This window comes from Populus euphratica, unplaced genomic scaffold (assembly GCF_000495115.2).
Source record: "Populus euphratica unplaced genomic scaffold, PopEup_1.0 scaffold13.1, whole genome shotgun sequence".
NCBI lineage: Eukaryota > Viridiplantae > Streptophyta > Magnoliopsida > Malpighiales > Salicaceae > Populus > Populus euphratica.
The window spans coordinates 1471698-1493808 of NW_011499872.1; the positions used below are offsets into that span (position 1 = coordinate 1471698).

The 22111-nt window shown below is 29.6% G+C and overlaps 1 protein-coding gene across 1 annotated transcript; it reads left to right on the forward strand.

Moving 5' to 3' along the window:
• The first annotated feature begins 19204 nt into the window (after positions 1-19204).
• Positions 19205-21476, forward strand: LOC105127608 (two-component response regulator ARR8-like). Its single transcript, XM_011028970.1, has 5 exons — positions 19205-19830; positions 19983-20092; positions 20242-20319; positions 20751-20821; positions 20949-21476. Exons 1-5 carry the CDS (start codon positions 19722-19724, stop codon positions 21268-21270), a joined length of 690 nt encoding a protein of 229 aa, XP_011027272.1. The 5' UTR covers positions 19205-19721; the 3' UTR covers positions 21271-21476.
• The last annotated feature ends 635 nt before the right edge of the window (positions 21477-22111 follow it).

Below are 22111 nucleotides of genomic sequence, written 5' to 3' on the forward strand. Positions count from 1 at the left end.
CCTGCTGAGCAGAGCCCAAATCAAGTTGCACCTTCGCTATAATTGGGCTGAATAATTGAAAATCTAATCAAAACCTTAAACGGATCTTCCACGGATTCGGATCTCGAAAGCTGCAGGAATTTTTTCCTAATACATTATTCCTTGAAAGAAAGAATTCTTGGTATGCAAAATTTGTCCTGATTGTTAAAATACACCAATAATAATCAGAACCACAATCATCTTAATAGATATAAACAATAGACAATGGCATCACAAATACACAGACGAAGAACAAAAAAGGCCCATGAAAATTTGAAGTTCCTCGTTAATGTCGTCTTCCTAAGAAAGAATCATCCAAGTTTCCAATGCTTCTCTCCTTTTCTTACATGAAACAGTGAGCAGGGAAGAAACTTGTGTGAGTCTTTCATGTGATATAAACATAAAATACGAGAATCTCTATCATATTTTCTCCCTGGGGGTCAAATTTTTTGGTCTAGAGAGTACTCAAGTGAAATGGTCCCAAATTGCCTAATGTCCACTCCATAATCAAGTGCTAAATACATGGTTATTCTATGAAGGAGAGGGACAACTTAACCAAAAAGAAAAGAGCAGATAAAGCAAGCTAATCAAACTCTTACTCGAGGCATTAAGAAATATTTCTTGATTACTTTAGTTTCTTCAATGTCAAACAATTCATTTTCATGGTGGACTCAAGCTTGAAAGCTTCTTCGAGGCTCTGACTATTGATTCCAAAAGCTCACATATATACGTCTTTATTGATTGCTTTTGTTGAGTTCAACTTTCCTGTGAAGACAAGAATTAATCATTTTTTATGTCGTGATGATGAAGTATTATGATTTTCAAAAGTTCTAATTATTATATAGATTGCAAGGTTGATGTTATTAACGTTTTGTCTGCAGCATCTTCAAGTTTGATTGACTCAACTCAAATTATCGGGGGGAGATTTTTTTTTTTTTTTGTATGTGTGTGTGTGTGTGATTGGAGGAAGAATTCTGTCGAGGCTGGGAGATTTCTGTGTGCGCGTGTGCGTGTGCGTGTGAGATTGAAGGAAGAATTCTGTATTGGCTGGGGAGATTTCGGCCATTGAATGTAGTTAAAGCCCAGGAACAAGTTCAAACTAAGGGAAACGGTGCTGGTTTTGGTCCAATCTACACAACCTCTAATTACTGCCCAAAAATGTTTGGAGACCCGCATACAATTATTAAACCAGACACGCTTGACAAGTTGATCCAAACTTGTTCAACTAGACACTTGATTTGAATTGAATTTTAAAAGAAATATTAAAAGTTAAATATAAAAAGAGTTCATCTGGTATCATCAAGTCGATCGCTGAAAATAATCTAGATTAACTCAAGTTAGTTTTATCAATCCATGATCATGATGAAGTTTAGACTCATATATATAAAATTAAATCCATTCTTAATAATTTAGAAATAAATGAAATATGTTTAAACAGTTTTGAAATCATGAAGTTTCGTACATTCGTATTCAAATGCCTCCCTATTTCTTTTTTGTATCAGGCAAGATATACATTTTTGACTTCCTATTTCTAAATAATTCACTAAGATAATTTTACCATGACTTGGATTTTTCTTGAACTCGATTTAGTTCCTCGAATTAGACTTTGTTAAGCTTAATTAGACTCGAATTAACTAGTCTGCCAAAACACTTTCTGAAGAAACTTTACATTGTCCAGTGTTAGATGTTGCTTGTGAAGAAGCTTTAGCACATGTTTTTTTCTTTTAAGAAATCCTTCAACAATCCATCCATGGCCACCCAAAGCAAGAAAAGATTTGGAGAAAGATTTTGGGTGCCCCAAAGGGATGTCCGAGGGACACTTACAAATGCCCCAAGATGCCTTCTCAGGGGCACAATCCTTTCTTTACGAGTGGGTTATCACTGCTTAAAAATGCCCTAAAGATCTCAGCCAAAAAAGATTTCGTGTACAAAAACAATTATATAGCGTAATACGACTATCATTACAGCAAATTAACACCAAATCCTACATCCCAGAAAGAATTGGACGATAAACTAAAGCACAAGTGGTTTGATTATCTCTTTCTTGTTCTATTAATGGCCACAGTTATGCATTTCTATTTATTTTTTTATTGAAACATGCAGATCGTAATTCATCAAAATGTTTAATGATTTTATTGATTTAAGTGGTTTATTTTTTTATATACGTTTGTAGCTTGAGGGAAACTGTTGAGACGGTGGGCAGATTTCATTTTATTATTTGTGGATTAAATCTTACAAGTAATAGATAAATATATATTTTTAATATTTGTATCGATTTGAAAGAAAATGGCTCTATTAATATTCGAATAAAAAAAACATAATTATTAAAAAAAGAAAAGAAAAGAAGAGTATCCTTGCATTGGTACAACTGCTTCGAAGATTTTTCGGTTCAAGCAGGGGGGAGAAAAATTAAGAACTCTGGGATTTTTTATATTTGAGTCTACGAGCCAATTTCTTTGTTTTTCAGATTTATATTATAGTCCTTGAACTTTGGTTTATTTTCAATGAAATCTCAAATCGGTTCCGTAAAAGTTAAGCGTCATTATATCTCCATGGCTTGCCTTGTGTTATTTTAGTTTTAGTATTACCTATTTCTTTCATATAGGCCCCTCGACTTTTAAATTTCCTGTTAAGCTCCGTTGTTTGATTGACCTTTTGCATTCTCATCACTGCATTCGTTTCAAAGTTTTTGTAAGGCTATATCCAAGAAAAGCAAGAAACAAGGGTCAATCAATAATTTGATCACTGTTTAGATGAAGAAAAATAAAATTTCCATATCAGCATGACAAAACATGCAAACGGATTAGGAATTCTTCCACAATCCGTGTGCATGAGGAATTCTTTCACAACAATGTTTCAATAGACATAACATGATGATAAAATACTTAAAATTTATATAGTATATCTCCTATTTAAATTAAAACGTGTTTTTTAAAAAAAAACCCTGAAACAATCGGAGTTTTATTTACTTACTTGGATTCATAAAATATATTTTTTAAAAAATAGAGTTTCTTCAAATTCAAAAATATAAAACAATAAAATTCTTTCACAATAAGTCATTGACTTTGAGTGGAAATTGAAGATAACTACACTCCATTCCATGAGATACAAATTTGAATATAAATCTTTTTTTTTAAATAAATAAATAAAAACTCACATTTTTATTATTATAAGACATAACTATTAAACTCATTCTAATGTTTCAAATTAGATGATTTGACCAGATTAATTAAAACAATATCATTTTAATTAAAAAAATAAATTCATATTATTTTGAAAAGAAATTATAAAAAGTTAACTCGAACTTTGAACAGGTCATGTGTTAACTTGTTAACTTATTTAAATTTGATCGAGTCAAATCCTACTTAATCTTTTTAGATTTAGCTCGAGTTAAGTTCTAGATTATTTGAATATTAGATTAACTTGTTAGATTGAATTTAATTTAATAATACTATTAGAATGGAAAACAAGAAGAAAGAAGAAAACATACAAAAACAAGGTTAAAATAAATATTTTTACACAAAATATACATGTAGAAATTCAAAATAAAAAATAATTATATCATTTTATAATTTAATACATATTTTATTAAAGTCAAGCTAAGTAGAGTTTATATAGTTAAACAACAAGACATATAAAAAAATAAAATAAAATAAATAAATAAATAAAATATTTGACCATCCTCTTCTTTGATATAAATGGTAAAAATAGTTTATTGATTGCCTTTATTTATTTAATTTCTTTATTCTATCTATTAGAAAAAATATTTATGTTGATTATTTTTTAATATGTGTGTATATACTGGCCGTTTTGGCTCCTCAAATTTGCTCATTTTTTTATTAAATTATTTTCTTATACAGGACATGAAAGACTTTAGACTTTAGAGAAGAAAACATGACCCACAATACCTGGCAAGAATCATGATCCTTGAAAGCTCCCAATTTATGAAAAGGATCTTTTGTTTTGGAATGGCAAAGCCTTTCTTGGAATGCGAGATTGGGACCATTCACCTTTACAAACAGTTAACAGCTACGATTTCTATATATCTTATAGGGGATTGCTGCTTGACTTGTGTTCTCTGGGCTGAGCATCTCCATTGCCTCATCTAGTTTATTTTTATTATTTTTTACATTTTAATTTTTATATCAGTATATTAAAATAATTTAAATACATAAAAAATTATTAATTAAAAAAATTATTTTTTAAAAGCATCGTGTAAACAACGGGCTCTTCACCAGGGTTGCTTTTAATCCCTATATTTTCGAATAACCATTCTCCCTTTTGTTTTAGTTTGATACTTTTGTCCTTTTTTTCTTCTAATGTCAATTCCCAAAGAATATTATATTGATTGTATTTGTAGTAATTTACTGTCTACCTTTTATTTATTTATTTTGAGCTCCCATCAACCAATTAAATTCTGATCCGATATTTCTATTCCAACATTTAATTGATTCCCCCCCTCGGATACGGAAATCCAGGACTGGAGAATTGGAAGGCATAACACATCATGCTCGAGCTAAAAAGATATCAAATAATAATTAACTATTTAGTACATCTAAAACATTTTTAAAAAATATTCACTATTCATAAATAAGTACTTTCACTTCTTTTTATCTATTTACACCCTTTTATAATCTAATTTTATGAAATTAAATTTTCTTTTTGAATTTTATTATTTGATTTTTTTCAATACTTAGTTAGGTTATTTTCCGGTTGATCACCTCAACGTCTATGTAAATTAATTTTAAACCAAGTAAAATAAGGAGTTGAGTCAATAGTTTTTTTTTTAATTTCATTGTTATTTTTTTAAAATAAATTCACATTATAAAACTTATTACCGGTTAGTCGAGTTATTTTTGGATCGGTCAATTCGACTAGGTTATGTTAGGATAACTTTTACACAGTTTAATTTTAAATATGAGCAAGGAAAGAAGTTAGATCAAGATGTTTTTTATATTAATTTCATCTTTTTTTTCCTCATATTTTTTTTTAACAATTAGGTGGGTTGTCTCTAGATAAACCAAGAAAACAAAGTCATGTCAAGGTTACTCTCAAGTGATCTAATCTTAAACTTAGATCGTATAAGAATTTAAATAAAATGATTTTAAGGTAGATTTGTTGGTCTAATTTTAATAACAATATTAAATAATTTTATGTTACTTAGGTAAATTTTTTCATCCAAAGGCTATAAACTAGTTACCAAAAAATATTCATGTCTTCATTGCTCACCTTTTCACAATTTTCTATGGACTTGCTATTCAAAATTTTTATTATGTATTTATTTTTATCTTTAAAATTTTTATTTTATATGATTGCATCTTTTTTAGCACAATTTAAAAACAATTGAATCAAATTTATTAAGGTCAAAATTGAAAGATGAAAGATTAAAGTGGGAAAAAACACTACAAATGTGTGATACTTTCAAAGTTATCACATAAAAATTACTTTAGTCCCCAAACTTTACAAATCATACTTATTCGATCCTTCAATAGTTTTTCAAATCAATTTTGGTATAAAAAATATATACTTTTTATTTTTTTTAGTTTCTAGTTTGAGAAAAGAGAGAGAAAAGATATTAAATTCCAATCATAAAGAAAAAAAATTATTGTTAACATTGATTTTGACCACTAAAATGATCAATTTTAGTACTAGAATGTTACATTTGATAAGGGAGTTTAACTTAGGTGTTTTTTCACCTTTAAATTGCTTTAAAAACCATATTTAAGCTTGAGAAAAGTTTATATTTGAAGTTAATTTTGGGTTTTTGTATTTGTTTTTAGTTTTTAAGGTTATTTATGGGTTTTTTCATGGCATTTAACATATTTTTTTTCCAGGTGTTTCTAGTCAAAATTTAGTTGAATTTTAGATTTAGAAAAAAAAACATATGCCTTGTTTTTGCGTCCACCATAGTGACTAGAATCTTGGGAATAGAAAGCAACGCGTTGCTTGTAATTTTTTTGACAAAATATTGGGGAGTCCTAGGCCCAATTGAAATTTAAAAAAAAAAATTAAGCCCTCGCATAAGCCTTTTCTGAATGATGCATTTTCTTTTTTTAAAAAAAATTATATTTTTTTAAAAAATCATAATTTTTTAATGTGTTTTTTTTTAAATAATCTTTTTAATTTATATCTAGATTAATGCTATTTCTCTTTGATTTTTGATTTTTTAGTATTTATATTTTTTTAAAAAAAGTGGTTACTTTTTAATTATTTTTACATGTATTTAACTTTTGAAAAGATTATTCTAATTTATCTATTATTTTTCTTATGTTTTATGTAACTAAACTTTATTTTTGCAATGAAAATATTTATTTTTGGATAATATTTCTATAAATGCAACTTTGCAAGATATTTTTTCTTTGATTTTATTCAATTAATTTTATTTATGTATCTATTTTTATTATTATTTTATTAAATTAAAAATAATTTCAATAAACAGAATGATTGAACATATTGTGTGAATGAACCGTGTTGCGAGATCATATATCTTGATTTACATCTGTCTTTTATTTTTTCTAGAAGTATATTTAGTTATCGTTTATGATTTTTTTAATTTATTGGCATAAATAATTTTTAATTTATTTAATTAGATATATCTACAAACTTTATGATTTACATTTACAGTTATTTATATGAAAAAACTTATTGCAAATTCCTCCATGTTTAATTTTTTTATTGAAAAACAATCCAGCTCACCATGGTTAATATTTAATAAAACAAAAGATCCACCACCATATCTACTCATGTGCTAAAAACAATCCAATAAATTAAATTTTATCATTTCATTGAAGGTTGACCTACCCATGATTTGTTTGGGGCCCAGGCGATAATGATTTCCAATTACTATTTTGTTTGGTTAGGAATTTTATTCATTTGTGGCATCAATTGGTTCATCTAAACAAGCCAGGGAGGTTTTGAGCTACCTTGTAAGTTGTAATCTTTCATATGGATCATGCTATATGGTTGTTTAAGAAATTAATTTCCATGCACCATCTCTTAGTCAATTGACCTAATCCAGCCTTATTTGTCTAGTAGCTTTTTTAATTAGAAGAGCAATTCCTTAGCTATGATTCTCGAGGTCCAAATCCAGCGACTCTTACAATGGTTTAGGGTTTTTCTTGCAAAACAATTGTGGTATTTTATATTTCTTGATCAAATTTTCCAGCCTCGGCAAATGGGATTTAGCTTTAAATGAAACTTATTTTATTTCAAGTTTGTGTGCCCATGATTTGGCTATGATACACACCTAAGGGCTAAGACCTAATCTTGCATGTGTTTATTATAAGCCTTTAACCAATCTCTTATCTAACTGTGCATATTCCCCAACGAGATCCGAAAAAGTACAGCTATATCTTACAAATCTAATAGCTTTCCTGGAGGGTTCATTGAATCAATCACTTAATTGGTTGCAACTGCTCATTGAATATCATTAGGTATAACCCCCTTCTCTTCATTTTAATTCCCCCTTTCCTCTTTGTTAATTTCTATCATGGTTTCATGTGATTTCTGAAAAAAAAAAATTCCCAAATCTTGTCTGGTAATTAGGACAAATATAGAGACATGACAAGGTTTTTTTTTTTTTTTTTGTCTTGCATGTATTGGTCCAAAGAAAAAAAAGAAGAATGGTTTTATTTTTACTATTATATTATCTAGCTACCTTGTCTTTGTTTGATGATTAAGGCAAATAAAAGGAGTGAAATTCTCATAGTAGGATGATTTTTTTAGTTGAAAGGGCACATCTTAGGAGTATCTCATTACTCAAATGATGCCTCACCGTGAGGAAAATTAGGTCCACCATGTCTAGTCACATGTTAAGAATTTTTAGCATGTCAACATTATCATTTCGTTGACACTGACCTCACAATATTCTCGTTATATAAGTCAAATAATAAAAATAAGTTGGTTAGTTTATAAATAGCTAATGTTTTTTTCAGAAGGATGAATCACCTAATCTTGATATGAATAGTATATGATCTGTGTGTTTTTCATTCGTCTAAAAAAACAAACAGTCTCAATATACAAAAATTAATTCAAAAATAGTATAATTTAATAGTGTAGGAATAAAAAGTTTTTTCAATGAATTGTTTCTGTTTATAAGTATGTTGATAATACAAGTATTAGCCGATTGTAAGTGTAAAACTCAACATAATTTTCATTCATAAAGCTATTAAATGCAGTGGTAAAGGAGTGATAGCTACCATTTTTATTAAATTTAGTTGGGTGAGTGAATTTGATAATTTGTCAATTAAAAAAATAATTAAAGTTGAGTTTCAAAATACACTAGATTAGAATTAACTCAATTGATCTAACAAGTCAACTTATGATCCAATTAAATTTTTTTAACTTTTAAAAAATTAAAAAAAAATTATTTTTTAAATTAAAATAATATTATTTTAGAATGATCCGGCCCGGTTGGTACATCCAACTCATGACTCAAACCTAATTAGGGTTTAAGGAATGCTATCCTTGTGATGTCCCACGGCTCAATAGGTTGCTAGTTATCTAAAAAGAAAAACTAAAAAGATGAATTTTAGGATTTAATAGATTTATCATGATGATCATCCCATGCATGCACCATGCAACAAATAAAAAGAATGAAAAACTAACACTGAAATTTAATTACCTATATACCTTCTGAATCAATAAAAAGATTTTTTGTGTGTGTTGATAATGCAATATTTTATTGGTTCATGATTAAACAACCATGGAAGCCATATCTTACCACAATTTTTTCATCATCCTTATCTTACCATATTAATAATGATTATAATAGATAATGATTTTATTTTCTTGATAGAGTGATTATAATATATGATGATGAGTGTTCACTTATATGTCAATATAACGTGCCAAATATATATATATGGGGAGAAGCAAAAAGGCCCGAAGCAAAGGGCAAGAAGAGAGGGACCATGCATATATTTGGCACCCAGAAACCCTAATTTCTAACCCAGTAAATTTCTCTATCTGTCAAAGCACAGATCTGTGTGTGTGTGTGTGTGTGTGTCAGCAAGCCATGTGATGACGAGATGCCTCCCTCCGCTCTTTTAGTCTTAATAATTTCTACAAGATGATTTACATTTCATTATTACAAACCCACCAATATGCACGTTTTCAAGTTTTTCTTTTCTTGATTTTGTACAATATATATTGCTCTCTCGGCAACGTGGCCACGCCAAAAATCCCTCGAGATTTTAAATGTTAAACAATCTACAGGTGAAAAGTTGTAAGAATGACACATATAGTGTAATCTACACAAACAACACGTTCTAATGAAAGGAGTAGCAAATTAATTTGCTTGTTAATCTGTTTGTCATGAGGCCAGGGTTGAATGATCGGTAATCTTGAACTAATCTATATGTTAATGGAATGAGGAAATCAGTCTTTCTGAATTATTTTATGGAGCCTAGCTGCACCATGGAACCTCTTAAAATTAGCTTAATTGTGTTTGATTGAACTTATTTTGGCATGTTTGATATTGTTTTGGTTTTTATATTATCGGATTAGTTAGAAGTTTTTTGGTGCCATCACTTAGAGCAAAAAATCTAAAATTGATTGGCTCAAAGCCTCCAACCAGCTATGCTTTTTACTGTTATTGATTCTACTGGACTAAAAATCATTGCACAACCAAACATATGCTTAATATATTGTTGTGAATGTTTTTGTACTATTAACTTGTTTAATTGTTTTTTAAAGTGTTTCTAAAATTATTTTTTGTTTTAAAAAATTAAATTAATATTTTTAAATAGTTTTGTATGATGTTATTAAAAATAAAATAATTAAAAAAACATTATACTGCATAATATGTACTAAACACAAATGAAGCAAAATAGAAGATTGTTGAATGTTCTTTATTGCCCTAACTGTTATTATTGCACCACCAAACACATGCTTAACATATTAGTGTGAATGTTTTTACATTGTAATTTGTTTTTTAAAATATTTTTAAAGTTATTTTTCACTTAAAAAACATTAAATTGATATTTTTAAGGTATATTTAGATAATTGAATAAGATAATATTAAAAATAAAATATTTTTAAAAAACACTACACATCATAGTATAGGCCAAACACAAACAAAGCAAAGTAGACAATTGTTGAATGTTCTTTCTTGCCCTGACTGTTAGGATCATATCTACAAAGAGATAATTTTTTTAAAAAATAACGTAGAACAATATAAATTGTGTATCTTTGTAAAAAATAGATAATAATAACTCTAATTTTTGACATCAAAATAAAAATCTGGGTCTCAAACCCTCAATGCTCGAAGACTATTTAAATAAATTATAGTTCAAAGTCAATCTAATATCCTTTGTGTGCATGTGTGTCCACTCAAACTCATTTCAAGAACTCAATTCACTAACAGTTAACTCTATAAAAAAAGAGAGAGAGAGACAAGATCCCGATACTGAAATATTTGGTCGATGGAAATACCAAATCCAAATGTCACTGAAACAAAGGTAGGGCCAAAGTGACCATGAAATCTGATGAGTGAACGTGTGGGGTTGGTTCTTGGGCAGACAAGCTGAGCTACAATCATCCTGTTACAATGTGGATGCCCTTGTCTAAAATGGTGCAATTTTTGTGGCCTAGATGTGATTGTGTGCATTTACAGCGATTGCTGGACAAAGGGATGATCTTTGCCACTTCAACGATGGCATGCTAGAGCACACTAATTACTGGGAGGGGTTTGGTTTGATAACTTTTGGGTTCAGGTAATTGGTTTATATTTTGTTGTATTGGAGTTACAATTTTACCTTTTGTATAAATGATTTTGATATTTTTATTTTGTTTTTAAAAGCATCGAATTGCTACTTATATATTGTTAAAGTTCTTTGAGCTTGGTATATTTCTAAGTATAATTTTATATTATTTTTTATGTATATTTTTTAAATAAAAAGTATTTGAGTTTAAAATTTATATATGTTTACTTACCAAACTTGTAAATTATTTTATACTTAATTAATTTATATTAAATAGAATAAAAATGTTGATATTGAAATCCATGATTGATTAATAAAATTTTAATATTATATTAGAGAACTAATTATTAAGTAATGTTTTAATATTAGTTTTATATTATTTTTTAAAATAAAATTATCATTTTAAATTTTTTAAAAATGGGACACTTGTTAAATAATCTGTGAATCTTTCTAACAGAGTTATGTAAGCTATAAGTGGTGGCTAAATCACCTAGAAGTTAGAAATTATTGGAAACAATTCTTCGATATTTATCAGTGGCAATGCGTGCCTTGAATACTTCTACCCCTTTACTTAACCAGAAAGGGAAGGTGAAAAACGAAAAATAGCGTGGGGCACTGTATTCTTTTTTTTATCAATATAAACAGTAAAATTGTTGCTGAAACGTTTGGATAAGTACAAGGCTTTTAACTGTTGTTGTGTTTTTTTTATTTGCAGTTTAAAAGTTACCAGTTACAACTTCAAAAATTAATTGTAAAATCATACAAAGAGTTATTATCAAACACTTTCAAGTTTTAATTTTGAATGAAAAGCTATAAAAAAACAACCGGTAATTCCCAAATCAGCAGCAAGTTTAGGCAGCCAAATACAGCAAAAGTCACTATTTATTTATTTGTATTCAACGTTACGGTTATTTTATAAAGTATATTTTATTTAAAAATATATTAAAATAATATTTTTTATTTTTTAAAAATTATTTTTGATATAAATACATTAAAATATTTAAAAATAAAAAAAATTAATAAAAAAATTAATATTTTAAAAAAATTCTAAAATATAAAAACAAACAATATCAACTACTGACAACGAGCAGTGAAAATCTGCAGGCTGAGATATTAATAAATATTTATTGTATATTTTTTAAACTAAAAGTAATAGATTTGGAGGCTCCTCGATAGCTGCTCCTAGCAGAAAAAAAATAAAAAATAAACGAGAGGGACTGCTTTCAACAGCTGAAGTATAAGTAATGTTCTACTAAACACTCATCAAGTTAAGAACATGGTTTTGAATTCAAATAAAAAAAAAAGTGATTTGACATTGGCAATAACATGTAGGTTTTTTTTTTTTTAAGATTGATGTTTCGTATACTTTCATATATTGATTATATTTTTTTTATATAAATTTTTTAAATATTGATATTTTCTCTCATTTATCCTTTTGCTATTTTTTGAAAAAAAAAATAGCCTCTTAGAACATTAAAAGAAAATCTAATTTTAAGAATATAAAAAAAATAAACTAATTTTCACTAAATTTACAATCTTGAAAGATACATAAAATATTAAAAAAAAATCCAAAACCCTAGAAATGTAAAATATTGAAACATAAAAAAAAAAAAAAAAAGATGGAAAGTCATAAAAACCATGCCTTATTGCAACTCTATTTCATATATATAAGAGGTTTTATGAAATTATATTTTATCTTTTATATTTTACAAGTTATTATATTTCTTAATATTTTTTTTTTCTTTCTCTGGTTTTTTTTCCCGGGGGGAGAGGGGTTGTATGTTTTAATGAATTTTAAAATTAACTTTTCTTCTAGTAATTGTAGGGATTTTTTCAAAAAAAAAATGATAAAAAAGAAACATGGGTGAAAAAATTAAAATATAATAATATATAAAAATAAAAAAATTCTTAAAAGGATACAAAAGAAAGTGTATAATATTTGACTATAAAGTTATGTTTGAAATTGTGATAATAGTGATAATTTAAAGTATTTTTTATTTAAAAATATATTAAAATAATTTTTTTATTTTTAAAAATTATTTTTAACATCATCTCGTTAAAATAATCTTTAAACATAAAAAATATTTATTTTAAATAAAAAAATCAAAATTTTTAAGAACATGTTTTCATCATCTTCTCAAACATATCTTAAATAGATTTGTTAATTTTTTTAAAATTATTATTTTTATAATAAAAATGTTCTAAACTAGTTTTCATATGCTTAAATTAAACCATCACTAAATTTTATATTGCCAGACAAGACAGATTATTTTTGGTATCATTTATCCCATATCCCTCTGGACTGCAGGGTTCAAGTTTTTTTGGTATACAGTAAAAAGAAAAAAAACCCTTTTGTCAAATCATAACGGATCCATGCTCGACTAACCATGAACCAAACATATCAGCAAAAGACCTACCCTGGCAAAGTGATCATGATCATGATCATGATCATGATCATAACCATGGCGTCCCGATCAATAAAATTTGGAAATTGAAATTAACATCAACGAAAAAAATTGATCCGTAAAGCTGTCTTACTGATATTAAACTCCACTCAGCTAGTTGATTTGAAATCGGATGACCCATCCTTGGTTTAGGCTGGATATTAAAAATATCAATAAAAAATTACCTTCATCATGGTATCTCAATCCATAACATAATATATCTAAGTAAAAATTAGATTTCATTTTTAAAAAGAATTTAAAATAATATTACTTTAATTTTAATTTTTTAATACACCCAGTTTAATTTCCAGAAAGCAATAATTATACCAAGGTGGGGTTTAATAACATGTAAGAAATAAAAGAGTTTTTTTTTTATTAAAATAGATGTACAGACCAACTTATAATTATTTTAACTAATTTTATGAATTACAATATTAATTGTTATATAAACTTTCAATAACTATTATATTAATAAACATATAATTCAAAGTTGAAATCCTAAAAGAATAAATCTTTTAATGCCAAACTTTTATAGGCAGAACGCACCTACTAGATGGTTAAACAAAAGAGATGGTGATTCTGTAGGGATTGATGGAGCTAAGTAGAAGGGATCGTGTCATATATTAATGTCTGGCAATTGGTAATTGCTTACGTGGCTCCACTAGACAAGCTTTTGTAATCTTGCAGGATCGGTGTGTGACAGGTTGTACAGTGAATTAAAGTTTGTCGGGGAATCTTTCTCATTTTTTCCCTATAATGTTAGTATGTGGCTGCCACGTAGTGATGCCCTTCCAGTAAGGGAAGTTTCTTCATATTTTATTCTTTTATTTCTTTTATGGCAAATAATTAATTGACTTAAAATTAAATTCTCTAAAGGATTGGGGTTTTCCCACTATATATTTCATAGGGCATAGAGTAGATTTGAAAAGTAAAATAAAATAAATTAATGAATAAATAAGATAAATTTTTGACTTTAATATTTTTCTATTTTTATCTACCGGTCAAAGGGTTGAATTTGCTCGTAATTCATGTTGATGTCTTCTTGGCATGTGCTGGAGATCATCTCTTGGAAAAATCCTTGGATTTAAGAACTTTAGTAGGTTTCTTTCCTTTCTAGATCATCACTCAATGCGGAGTCGTTTTTCAGTACTCGGATTTTTTTTATGAATTTTCCAGTCTTTATTCATCGTGCATGTTTAATTAGTGTTTTAAGATTACAAAAATAAATATAAAAAAAATAGAAACATGCTTGGTTAAAAAATTAAAATTAAAAATATAAAATAAATTTATCTCAAAATCTCTTACATCCAAACCATTCTCATGTGTTCCGTTGCCAGATCAGTAACCAAACAATATCGTAGAATCGAAAAATGAAACCATTTTACATGGATCTTTTTTCTTGGATGATTTTCCTGTTACCTTCAAGACAAGATCCAAACGATCCCAGAAGAACAACACCCACTCTCAAGAATTTAATTTAATCGGTTAGATATTTACAAGCTCCATTGGTGATCACTTCAATGGGAATGCGCTATTACATGTAAAATGCAGGCAGGATTTCAATGTAATCTACACTATCATTAATCGAGTCAAGATCAACGGATATAATGAGTTATTACATGGCCATGCATGTCTGGACTTTTTGCAAGATTCCTTCTTCGAGCGAGTAGCTGTAATAGCTTGAAAAGTTTGCTTTCGGTGTGAAATCAAAACTATGCTCAACCGTTCTCATGGATGTAGAATGTTTCCTCCATTAATATCTGTAGAAAGGACCCCATACATACATACCAACGCAATACATGCGTCATATACAGGTTATGTTGAACATTGCCCAAATTCAATCGAGATAATACGTTGTTAAGCATCACCCAAAATTTATTTGGGTATTCTTTTTATACAAGAAAAAAAAAGAAAGAAACTAGAACTAGTGTCGGTAAATTCAGCTTGACATATCAACCAAGTTCCTCCGAGTTTTAAATTAAATCGAGTGAGGATTGGCTTGACATATCAACCAAGTTCCTAATATACACCGAGTTTTAAATTAAATCGAGTGAGGATTAACTTAATATGATTCGATCAATTCGACAGGTTAACCCATAACCTAACTAAAATTTAATTTGATTTTTTTAAAATAATATTATTTTAATTTAAAAAAATCTTGAAACACCGTAGTTTTAAATTAAATTAGATTAATTTGTCTAACCTATAACCTAAACTAGCATAATAACTTTGTTTGGAATATAATAAAATAAAAGATTAAATTGAATATCTTTTAAACATTATTATAAAATTCAAATCAATCTAACAAGTTGATTTAAAACTTATACCAGTCTGAGTTTTATATAAAATTGAAGAAGAAATGAACTTGAAAAAAAATGAGTTGACCTGTAATTTGGATTAACTTATTTAAACGTGGGCAAAACTTAACTAAAAAATTCTTTATTGTTTTTGTTTTTATTTTTTTAAAATAATATTATTAAAATTATTTTAATAAAAAATTGAGAATAATTTTTATAATCCGTGACTCGGACTTCCACTAATTTGATCTTGAATTCAACCTAAGCAGCACCTCGTAATTGTAAAGCTTCTAGTTGGAGAATAGTATTGATTCATGTATGCAGGTTTTCACGTGTATTTATGCATGTATGCATAATATTTTCTCGAGTAACTTCCGGGTGCAGATTTCTCCGGTATAGATAAAACACAATGTGACAATTTAAAATTCAAAAGCAGGTGCATGATTCTTGATTCCCTTAGGTCTCTTGGCAAGATTATGAGAACGGAAATATGGCCTTTTCAAATGGCAGGGGAGAAAAATCATAGCAGCTGCAATAATCAAGAAAGTTAACGCGGATTATCAAAATGATGACCACTTTTCCTCATCATTTACATGGTTAAATTTGCAATCAGAGGGGGCGAGAGAGAGAGAGAAGGGCAGGAAAATTTGAAGAATTTTCCAAGCTACATTGGCCCACTAAAGCCTCTCTCTCTCTCTCTCTCTCTCTACTCTAATTAATCACTTTACTAATTGCTAGTCTCTTGGTTAACAGTAGTGGAAATTTAAGAGCATGCTAGGCAAAAGATTGAGGGTCTAATCACAAAGATATGATATTTGACGTAGAATTTGTTGACCTCTTTTTGATAACAATCCCGAAGAAATTTGATGGCTTTCTAGAGAGTGAGAAAGGAATCAACAAGCTTCGACGTGCCTTTCGTTCAGCAAGCAAATCTTGAACGTTGTGAGAAAAATCCCTGTGAGATCTGGAAAAAATCTACTACCATTCAAACCTCCGAAATTTCAAGGAAACATAGTCATCAGTTTCCATGTGGGGATCCGTGTTTTCATTATCGTACGAGAAGTTGTTTCTTCAACTACATGCGTGTTTCGCATTGTGAATCTGTGGTACAACGTATTTTTTTTTTATATTTTTTTATGCTGGGGTATTAAAATTACTAAAAAAATATTAATTAATATTTTTATTTAAAATCAATACACTTTTAAAACTTCGTAAATACGACTAGAAACTCATAGTCTCCAGGTGAAGCTACATGTTCTTGCTTTTCCTTGCGTCGACGATTCAGGTCCCTCTATTTTTGTAATTTTTTAATGTGGTCCTCATCAATTAATTTTTTTTAATACAATCCTTCTACTTGTCATTCGTTGCTTAAATAAGTTCTTCTGTTTAAATTCATTCGCTAGTTCCTGAGTTGTTATGGCAAATGAGATCCACTGCTCACCTTGTTTTAATGCTTAATTTCTCTATCTACACTACTATTTAATTATAAAATCACGATAAAGTCACGTTAATTGATCATCAAAATTGCTAATCAAAATTTATCATATTTTTATAATTGAGTTGTAGGGCGAATATGTAATTCATAATAAATTCAATCCTGCATTAAAAGATAAAATGTAAAATTTGCACCAAAATAATTTATTTAAGTAATGTGAGATAAGTAAAGGACCACATTAAATAAAAACTATGAAAGTAGGGATTTGTTTGATATTGTTAGCCCGCTTCAATTAACATAAAAATCCCACGTCAACAATTAAGAAGTGTCTCAAATAATAATAACAACAATTGATTCATTCAGAAAAAATGAACCAAAACCTCTCCCCCTAAAAATAGACTTAAAAATTTCCCCAACAAACAAGAATATTTTTTAGGCTCGAGTTTGATATCCCAAGTCTAAAATACAACATGAGGCTAAAAAAAGTGAGTTGAGGTGTTGTAAATTCGAATCCAATATCTAAAAAGCCTAAACTCGAATAAGAAACCCGAGCCCATGTAAGATGCACATCCAACAAGAATGTGACATATTTAGTACCCTTGGTGATTGGTTTGCAACCACCCTGTGGGCTCAGGCTTCCACGCATCAAGCCCAGCATGCTCCGATCCAAGGAGCAGGCTTAAAGTCATTTGTCACTTTTAATGATTCAAGTCCAACAATGTTTATATATTTTTTTCGGGATTTTATATAGATTTTTTAATATTTTATATTGATTAAATACATATTATTTTGAATATAATATAATTCAAAATATCACGAAGTTGAAGTTACACTCTATCCTCTATTTTTTTTATAGAAGAATAAGATCGAGGAGCTATAAATACACCATCAATCATTAAAGTCAAAAGTTCACAACTACAACATCTTCCTTTATAATATTATTATATTTTTCTAAAAAAAAAATACTTATTTAAGTATCGAAGAGTTTACACCTCTATCAAATAAAATTTGTTATAAGTACCAGCTACAAATCAAACATTAATTATAAATTATCAACTATTTTGACTATAAAGAATAAACAAGATTGCTAATATCAAGTAATTAACTCATTATATAATTTAAAATTATATTTTTAAATTAATTAGATTTTTTTAATATATTATCATTAACAACGACAACAATAAAAATAATAAAAATTTGACTACTTCTTCTCCTTATGATTCTAATATTGTTTGGTTTCAATGTGAGAAACACTTAAATTCAAGTGATAAAAAGAATGAATAACTACTCTAGTTGTTAAAACCAGAAAAAAATGGATAATCCGGCAACCAGGTACTCTACTCGGTATCGCAAAGGGTTGCAGTCCTTCTCCAAGCTTAAAAAAATGGTGATCGGAATTCTGTGATAAATTTTAACAATACCCGTTTATATGCTGCCTTGATCCCCAGGGGCTGCGACATGTTTTCTTCGAAATACAACCCCTTGATTTCCTTTGAGGGACCCAGACTCCCCCTTACCTTATCGAAACACAACGCTAATGAAACATCGGCGAAACTGTTAAGGGGACCAGCGTGAATCTTAAAAATATTTGTTCGCCTGGTAAATCAATATAATTAAAAATATTTAAAAAATATCAAATTAATATTTTTTAAAACAAAAAACAATTTAAAAAGCAAGTTAAATAAAGTTACTCACCACGTTCTAGGAACCCGATTAGGAGTGCAATAACTTTCACTCTTGGATAATTTTGAAAGGTATAACTGCCTTGAAAAAATATTAAAATGAAGTTTTTTTAATTTGTTTTTATTGTTTTGATAAATTAATATTAAAATTTTAAAAAATTATATATATATATAAAAAATGCTCTGCACCACGTACCACAATCACATTAAATATTTAAATTTCATGTGCTCAGAAGACCGATGAATTGCCAGCTCTCCAACTCCAAAGCGTGGTTAGATGCATGAACGAATTGAACATGAGTACATGAATGGGAAGTGAGGATGGATCATAAAGAAATGAATAGTCAGTAAGGTTTTAATGTTTAATGATTATCTTATGAGCTTGTTAGTGTGTGTGTGTGTGAGTGTATGGGCATGGGAAGCAAATCTTAAAAGGGAATCAAGGCAGAAAATTGGCCTCTCTTTGCCCTCCCCACCTGCCCAAGATATGGTAAGAGCCACATGATTTCACATGAGGGAGAAAAAGGCCACCATGCTTACATCACCCGTATCTCTGGAGAGGATTTTCATGGGTCCCACTTCCACCCCTTGAGGGTTTTTTTTTTCAATCCAAAACTTCCTTACCATTCTCCCCATCTTCTCTCTTCCCCCTCTTTATTTATTTGTGGAGTCCTCCTCCTCGTCCTCTCCATCTCCCATGCTCTACGCGCTGGTTGGTTCCATATGTAATTTGAACCGACCTCCCTATCTTCCCATCTCCTTCAACATTTCCCATAAGGATTTTATTTGTTTATTTTATTCTTTTATTTTTATTTCTATTGGGCCGTTGTGCATTTCTTTAATGCATTGCTTACCCTGTAATTCAATTCTAAAATCTACTTGGAAAATTTGCAAGATTTGAAAAGAAATCTGGTCGGATCTTGCTTTGTGGGGTGTGTGGATTTTGTTGGGAAGGTATCATTTCATTACTACAAAATGGGCCTCTCTCTTCCTCGCATATTTCTTTTTCCATTATAGAAACAACACCGCATGAACCAACCCACCAAAACAGAAACAGAAACAAAAACAAAGCAAAAACCATAAATTCTCTTCTATATTTTTGCTCTTCTGAAGCGATCGTATTGGATCTGGAATTTGATGCAATGGCAATAACAGGAGATTCACACTCACAGTATCATGTTTTAGCTGTTGATGACAGCATGATAGATAGAAAGCTGATTGAGAGGCTACTCAAGACATCATCATATCAAGGTACTAAATTTACTTTCCTGGTTACAAAAGGAATGATTTTTATGACACGGGTTGTTTCTCTCTCCTTTTTTTTTTAATGTTTTTTAAGGTTTTTTTTTTTTTTTTTTAATTCCTGGGTTCTGATTGATATGCCTTACGTTATGTCATGGCAGTTACTGCAGTTGATTCTGGTAGTAAAGCTTTAAAATTTCTGGGATTACATGAAGAAGATGACCAGAGCAACCCAGATACTGTACCTTCTGTTTCTCCTAACGATCATCGGGTGAAATTTCTTTCTTTCTTTCCTTTACGTTTTACGTTTTTTTCCTGTTTTTCCTTTCTCAATGCCAGAGATTCCTCTCCTTTCTTGATAATTTTCCATCTTTTCTGTGTTTCTGATTGTTTTTTCTCTGTTTTTTTGTGCTTTTGCAGGAAGTGGAAGTGAATCTTATCATTACAGATTACTGTATGCCCGGCATGACAGGCTATGATTTGCTCAAGAAAGTAAAGGTAAGCTTTTTGGATTTCTATTCTCTTGTCTTCATTTTGAGTAATCATATATTCCCTCTTCTTTTTCTCAATCTTTTCCCATTTCTATATCTAGCAAAATGGGTGCCTTGAAGATTCTTTCCCAGCTTGAAAACTTTCAGTGTCTAAAATGATGGGCTTTAGTTTAGCTGTTGTCGATATGTGCCCTATTATTGCCCACTTGCTTGAGAATCTCGAAGAAAATCTTATTGGAACACTTTGCCACCTATTTTGTATCTATAAACATATCTAGCTCAAGATATTCAGAGATTCTCTTTGTTTCTTATGTGGTACCTTGTTCTGTCATGCCACCCAACGAAGATTTTTAATGCACATTTATTTTATTTTCCATGAAAACAAATAGTAGTTAAAGAGATTTATGGATTTTTTCCCCTTTTCTTCTGATCTTGCAGGAATCATCATCTCTCAGGGACATACCTGTAGTCATCATGTCATCTGAAAATGTCCCTTCAAGGATCACCAGGTGAAGAGATAAAATCAAGCTAGAATTGGGTTCTTTCTTCATTCCTTTTTGTGGAAAATTTTTTAGGAATATCCCATTTGATTTTTTGATGTCAAGGAACTGACTCATGCGTATAATTTCATTACAGATGTTTAGAGGAAGGAGCAGAGGAATTTTTCTTGAAGCCAGTACGACTAGCTGATTTGAATAGGCTTAAACCTCACATGATGAAAACCAAAATTAAGAACGAAAAACAAGAAGATGAAGAAAAGCTTGAAAAATCAGAAACTCAGTCAGAACAGCAGCAACAACCACTACAGCAGCCGCAGCCGCAGCCAGAGTCACAACCACAACCACAATCATCACCACTACTACAACCACCCAACAGTAACAAAAGGAAAGCTATGGAAGAAGGGCTTTCACCAGATAGAACTAGACCTAGATACAATGGCATTATTACCATGGTCTGATAAATCATGGGGAGATTTTTCGTACAATGTAATTCAGATAATCTTCTCCCCCCTTCTAGATACTAATGCTGGTTAATACAGGCTCAATACAAGTGTAGAATAGAGTTGCTTCATGTATACAGTTTTCACATGAAAATATTTGCTTCCAATTTTGTTTTTGCTAATTACACTACAAGAAAAGGAAACTTAAAAAGAGTTTTGGGGTTGATCCGAGGAATACTATAAAATGTTAACGCCTGTAATTACAAGTCTGTAATAGTTTAATCCTAACACCTGGTAATAAGATAAGATTAAAAACGATTACACGGTCGAAAGTATATCAGAAAGAAGAAAGATCATGCAGTTCAAAAAGTGAAATCATTCTGTTTGCTGTTGAATCAAGCATTCGCATGGACGATGTTGTTATGAATGGTTACTAGTTAGACTGTTTCTCTATGAATGAAAGGGCGTGGTCAATTGTTTTTGATGGCTTGGTATGTGAACTGTCTTCTTCTTTCATCAATGCATTTATGTGACTGACTCTGAGTTTCATGGTGGAACTGAGTGGCAGAATAGGCCCGTTTTGGTTGCTGCAACATGTGGCTTCCCTTTCTCTCTATCTGTTTCAATTTCTATCTTACCAACTGATACGTTAAACACATTTATCATTTCATTGTCCCAAATCCCATGTTTTCAGACTTTGTTCCCATTCAAATTTCATTAGAAGCTAGAGTTCACCCTCTCAGATACCATGTTCACATTCAAATACACTACAAAAGGATGTTTGATGTAATTGGAGACGAGGGTTTCCGGTATCATTTTCAGGTTCCTTGACTAGTTTTATGATTTTCCAAGTTCATCT

What these genes read in the sequence shown, in the direction of transcription:
- LOC105127608 (XM_011028970.1), top strand. Translation starts at nt 19,722, where the DNA reads ATGGCAATAACAGGAGATTCACACTCACAGTATCATGTTTTAGCTGTT. An exon ending in CAAGACATCATCATATCAAG is followed by an intron (nt 19,831 to 19,982) that starts GTACTAAATTTA and finishes ATGTCATGGCAG; the next exon opens with TTACTGCAGTTGATTCTGGT. An exon ending in ATTTGCTCAAGAAAGTAAAG is followed by an intron (nt 20,320 to 20,750) that starts GTAAGCTTTTTG and finishes CTGATCTTGCAG; the next exon opens with GAATCATCATCTCTCAGGGA.